General features: G+C 42.4%; 1 protein-coding gene across 1 annotated transcript in view; it reads left to right on the plus strand.

The window, feature by feature from the left end:
* The window catches only part of LOC104961841 (WIZ zinc finger), a gene marked incomplete at its 3' end in the record, with an annotated part of 24,968 nt that extends 20,001 nt beyond the window's left edge, over positions 1 to 4,967 (plus strand). Inside the window, exons 12-14 of the mRNA XM_010790190.1 lie at positions 316 to 819; positions 3,922 to 4,248; positions 4,811 to 4,967. Coding sequence (XP_010788492.1) covers positions 316 to 819; positions 3,922 to 4,248; positions 4,811 to 4,967 — 988 coding nt within the window. The remainder of the gene's footprint in view (positions 1 to 315; positions 820 to 3,921; positions 4,249 to 4,810) is intronic.
* Between the last annotated feature and the right edge of the window lie 1,499 nt (positions 4,968 to 6,466).

A 6,466-nucleotide genomic window follows, 5' to 3' on the forward strand; every position in this document is an offset into this window, starting at 1 on the left:
AACGTTGTCATGTTGCCGTTGTTCAGCATGGAAACATTCATTAGCTAACAATGACATTATTGTTCTATTAATATAAAGGGAGGTCAGGTACTCTTTAAAAACAGCTGGTCGTTATGGGTACTTTTTTACTGAAGTACATTTCAAAGCCTCTTTACTTTTACTTGAGTAAAGAAGTTTAGTCAGTACTTCTACTTTCACCAGAGTATTTTTAAACACGAGTATCTGTACTTCTACTTGAGTGAAGGATGTGTGTACTTTAACATCTCTGCTGTTTGCTTTCTCTGTTGAACCCATTTCTCATCTCTAATCCTCTAGGTGAACCTCTGAAGGAAATAGGCTGTGAGTTCTGCGGAGAATACTTTGAGAACCGTAAAGGCCTCAGCAGCCACGCCCGATCCCACCTGCGTCAGATGGGAATCACCGAGTGGTCGGTCAACGGCTCGCCCATCGACACCCTGAGAGAAGTCATCACGAGACGAGGCCTGCCTTGTGCTCTTCCTCTGAAACCTCTCAAAACTCCCCCTCACTCCTCTCCGGGACCCCCTCGTTCCCCCTTGCCTACCTCCTCCTCGTCTCCTTCCTCCTCCCTCCTAAGCCGTCTGCCCTTCGCCTTCGCCCGCCCTGCCAGTCCTCTTCAGTCTAAATCCAGCTCCACTCCCCCCACCTCTTCTTCTAGCGGGCTGATCCTGAATCTGAAGCCCGAGCCGGTGCAGATGGAGGTCACAGCTCCTGGATCTGTTGGAAGGACGTCAGGATTCTCCGGTGACGCTCTGAACTGCAGCTGGAGCAGCTCCGACAGCGTGTTCCCCCTCAACCTGGGTAATATATATTATTATGTTAATGTCATTTAGATCACTTCTGAAAACCCACCTCTTCCCCTTATCGTATTGACATCTTGTAGATAGTTGCTTTTATTGCTTTTAAATCGTCTATTGTTTTTGCTTGTACTTGTTTAAGGTGTGTGAGCTGAGCTGTGTGATTTGTTTAATGTTTTTTGTGTTTATTTGACTGTACAGCACTTTGGTCTGGAGGTTTTAAAGTGCTTTATAAATAAAGCTGTATTGTATCAGTGATTTTCAACAACTGTGCTGTGAGAGATCGCCAGGTGTGCCATGGGAAATTGGCCAGTTAAACTTAATAGGTCCAAAAAATTGCTATGTTGTTGCTGCAAATAATTAGCCATTGGTGAGCCGTGTGTGGGGAAAAGCTACCCAACAGTGCTATGGTCCCCAGCAAGCTTAAACGTCCTCTTCAAACCAAACACCTGTCTCTTCAAAACTAGAACACAGACTATTTTGTTCGCCTGAGTAAACAAAGAACAACCAGAAAGGGGTCTGAGAGCTCCCCAAGCTAGCTTCCTGCCACAATTATTAACACTTAAATCAGACTTTAGTTCCACCTGGAGTAAATCCACAAGCTACCCTGCAGTATACAAAGTCATTCAAACAAGCTGCACCTTTACCAGCTTTGAGAACACTTTCATGATCAATCATTATAAAACATATCATATATATTATTCTGAAATGGACCAATCTGCACAATGACTACTTTCACTGTCGCGACTTTCACTATATTTTGATGAGAATACTTTTCTACTTTTACTTGAGGAACATTTTGAATGCAGGACTTTTACTGTAACAGAGTATTCCTACACTCTGGTACTTCTACTTTTACTAAAGTACAAGATCTGAGTACTTCTACTTTTACTCAAGTACAAGATCTGAGTACTTNTCAAAGTACACCCTGTAGCGAGTACAACTCTAACACAGAAAAGACCTGTCTGTGCTGCCCAAGAACGCCTCGTTGGAGATTTCTCTTTTTCTAAATGGACCAATCCGCGGAGCTCCTCTCACACACACGCACCCGCACTCAGCCAGCCTTATTTTTCTCAGCTGCAGCTCCGGATTTCTCAGCCTGAGACAGCGGGCTGTGAGTCTGTGTGTGTGCTCGGGCCGGGCTTCGCCGTGTCCTGCTGTCCCGCAGACCCCACACAGCAATCAGGAAACGACACCAGTAACCCAGCTCACACTGTCCGCTCCAGCAGCGAGCCCCGCAACGTCCCGCCAACACGGCACCCAGACCCCACGCAGCATTCTCATCTGTTTGTCATTACTGGTGTCCTTTTCTGGTTGCTAACAAACAACATGGTAACACATAGGCCCAATCCCAAACCACTCCCTCGAACCTACCCCTCCGTGACGGAGTTAACTCCGTCTGTAGCCACACTCTCAGCTCAACGAGGCTCCCTCCTGTCAGATGGAGGGAGTAAATACAGCAGCAAGCTTTGGGACAGCCTCCCCTCTCTCCGGCAGAAACAGGAAATGCCGTAACTGTATGTAACAACGGTTTCAAATCAGCATCTCTTAGACAAAAAATGTAAATTAATAACTCAAATAAAACTTCAAACATATTTCATTGTGTTACTTTTTTGTAAAGCTCTTTTAGTTTTAAACCTGATGTTTATAAGCTTCTTAGTTTTTGCAACAGTCTGTAAATATACACAACTTTATAATAAAATGCACACATTTACCTTTTTCTAGACTAAACACAGGTATGATCCTAAGTTAAAACATTATGAGGTTATCATGAGGTTGACATCGCAGTTTATCAGTGGATGTTTGCTGGAACTACTTGTAAACAGCGTGTTTCCTGACGGACACACACAGCGTGACTCCGGTAAGGTAGAGACCGGTCTCAAGTCAGCACCGCTGCAGACTCGCTGTTTGAGGGCTTGATAGCCCACTCCCCCTCCACACCCTCCACACTCGTTGGTTTGGAACAGCCCTCAATATGGCGGACCCTCCGCGTGAACGCGCAAACGAAGGGGTAGTGTGTAGGGGGCGGTTTGGGAATGGGCCTAAATTATGTTTTATTCCTCAACATAACATGTGTTGTCTGTTATGGATAGAATGTATATTAACTTAAGGACAAAGATAGCTTTCTTTGGAGCTTTTAAATACATCACATGATATTCAAATACAAAAACAGAAGCTCGTAATACATCTTATGTGCAAAATTTCAATATTAATAAAGTTTAAAAAAAATATGTACCACTAGTCAAATGTTTTTAAAAGTTCCATTTTATATATGACCATGCTACATTTAAAAAAAATCCTTTCTACAGCAAAGTAAAGGAATATTTGGACATTTATGGACATTAAGGCTATTCGTTTTCTTGCCTAGATTTAGTAGACTAAAACTACTATCATATCTGTACGATAAATACAAAGCTACAACCAATTAGCTTAGCCTAGCATGTACAGTCGCTGCGCAAGGCAAGAAATGTCCTGTTCCTCAACTCAGATACTTCTGTTACCACGCTTTCATGTAGTACACTGTGTACACTATTTACTTTCTTGTGTAGTGTGTGTATTTCAACATGGTAGTGTCATTTTTAATCGCACATGCCTGTTGTGAACTTTACACAAATAACGTTTACCGCTGTAAATTAACTAGCTAGCCCGCTAGTCTTTGTGTTATCCTTTGCTGTACCGATCATAAGAGACTGCGAATGTGAGCATTATTTGGCCTTGTAGTGCCACAAGTTATATTTAATGTATTGTGATTTATAACACAAGGATACCACAGTTCAAGTTTAGTTGGTTTTATGCTGATTAGGAAACTCACCACTATTTACTTTCTTGCGTACTGTGTGTAATTCAACGTGGTAGTTTCATTTTTAACCGTACACTGCTGTTGTGAATTTTACGCAAATAGCGATTGCCGCTGTAAGCTAGTTAGCCCGCTAGTCTTTGTTATGTTTACAGGACCAAATCATGAGACAGCTATTGTGAGCATTTGGCCTTATAATGACATTACTAGTACCACAAGTTATCTTTGATATTATATGATTATTATTATTACACCAGCACACTGCGGTTTTAAGTATCAGTTGTTGATATGTAATGTAATGCTGATTAGGAAACTCATCTCTGTCCCTCTTCCAGAAGAGCAGCTCTCCTCTCACAACGGATTCTGATCATATCCTCCCCATCTCATCGCAGAAGACCTCCTCTTCCTCCTCCTCCTCCTCCTCATCCTCTCAGTGGTCTTCTTCTTTCGCTGTGAGCCTGGTGAGGCCTCTGACCAGAGACGTCAGCCAGGGTTCTTCAAAGACCGCTGAAGGGGAATCTGGTCTCGACCTAAACTCTCCGTTCAGACCCGATCGTGGCAGCCCGTCGCGGCTCGCTGACTTCCCTCTTCAAGCTCAGGTGGCACGAAGTGAGCTTAACGTCCGCCTGCCCAGAGGTACGTCAGGATACACCAAAACAAAACTCACTTCTTCAGACGGGCTTTTAATGTGTGAATAATGTTGTGTTGCTGTTTTAATATTTTAATTCAACTTTTTATATTTATTTGATTTCCTTCTTATCACCACTTTAAAGTGTCTTTGAGCAACAGAAAAAGCGCTTAGATATTAAATGTATTATTATGAAATGTTATTGCACTCAGTCAGATACATATGCCTGCATTCAATACACCCACTTCTTCAGATGTTTTACCTTTTGTCAACTGGATGTATTCATACTGAGGTAGTGGTATGCTTTCAAAGACTTGGATTAAAACAACAGCAACATTTTTACATCAGAGGTCTTCTGTACAAATTGAAATTTACAAAATAACATTGGGTGTTTTAAATGAAATGATAAAGGCAATAAGACTCGTATGTGTATGAAGTGTTACCACGTTCATACTGTATGTTGACAATACACACTCTTTATTTGTACATCTGTTTATTCCACATAACTTTACGATCTTATTAGCGCATTAAGGGTATATGTCTCCAATGTTTCCTCTCTCTCTTGCTAAGGTTTCGAGCGTCGACCCTTAAAGCACCCGTCGTGCCCTGAGGGAACGGAGAGCCCTCCTAAACCCCCCCGCACAGGCACCGTCCCCGCTCTGGTGCCCAAACCCCCGTCCTATCCACTGGTCAAACTGGTGGGGAAGTTCTACACCCTGAAGTGCCGGTGAGATATCAGACTTGTTTTTTTGTGATCACATTTTTATTGAGATTAATACACAACATGTACAACCAAAAGCACATTTAAAAAAAAAAAAATTACTAAAATTAGAAACAGCAATTACTTACAAAATATACAAAATACAGAATACATGTATAAGCTAAACATAATAACAATAATACAGACATAAAATAAAAACGAAATAAAAAAAACCCAACACACACACACACACACACACACACACACACACACACACACACACACACACACACACACACACACACACACACACACACAACAGCACACACACACATACACAGCACACAACGACTGGTATACCATCCTGAGTATCAGAAATGTTGAGACCTACGCAGCATGAACACAACCTGCCTGGCTACTTTTAAATATTCTTTTAATCCCTGACAGCACCTCCACCCCCTTGCTGAGCAGTACTCCACTTTTTAGTGGTAATGCACTATATAGGAGGATACCTGAATCATTATGGCTTTTTTAGGGAACACGACATAAGTGCTGTAAGTTCTGAGACGACTGCAGAAACAGAAGTAAAACTAAAACAGAATCGGCCTGCCTCCCCTGAGGGGAGCACTGAGTTTAACACACGCGCCAGCAGTTTGCGTTTACTGTCTTTGTGGTGAAAGCTTGCTGCAGCCACAGAATATGGAGATTTGGATATATTTTTTGCATAAATTCCAGCCCTGTAGCTGCATTTTGCGTATCTTTCAATGATTTTTGTATCAATCCGTTTGCACAAATTGTTACACTGATCTCGCTGACAGTGCTGGATGAAACACATATTCAGTAATGCTCCTCTCCGTAATCCATCCTAATGGTGTTTGTAAGATTCCACAAAGGAAAGCACCAATCAAGAGTCAATCCAAACTTGTCACATTTGGCGCATACATTACGTTTGAAATCAACGTTCTGCTCCTCATTTCATATTTCCTCCCCTCAAATGTTTTCAGAACCTATTTTAGTGTATGTTCAGCTGTAGAATGAGAACATCTCCTCTCCGGGCACTCGCTTCTGGTTAGCTCTCTTTTGTTTTCAACGTTGGGCTCATCTGCAGCCACACATTAAAATATGGTAACACATTCAAGACGCAAAAAAAGAAACTTTTGGATTCATATTCGATCAAAGCCACCTAGTTTGACAGTTTGATTGGATTTTCGAGAAGCAGTGATTTACACTGATTTCAGAGTCCTTGGCTCTTATTGGTTTNGAGATGCCGCTAGAAGAGAAGACTCCCGTCGGAGAGAGGAGAATTTTCAGCCGCTCCTACTCTTGCTGCTGAAAATTCATGCAGACAGGCCAATCATATGCGAGGACACACTAGGATCATACCATTATGTGAAAGAAGGGCGGGGGGCACAGCAGGTGTAGTGGTACAGGCCAGCTGCACAGAGCGACGGTAGCCGGATTTAAATGCAAGCGCGTCAGAAAAAGTCAAGAAATTTGCAAAAACCGTAAAAAGAAGCAGCATCTGG

The sequence above is a fragment of the Notothenia coriiceps genome, unplaced genomic scaffold (assembly GCF_000735185.1).
Source record: "Notothenia coriiceps isolate Sejong01 unplaced genomic scaffold, NC01 NC01_scaffold00033838, whole genome shotgun sequence".
NCBI lineage: Eukaryota > Metazoa > Chordata > Actinopteri > Perciformes > Nototheniidae > Notothenia > Notothenia coriiceps.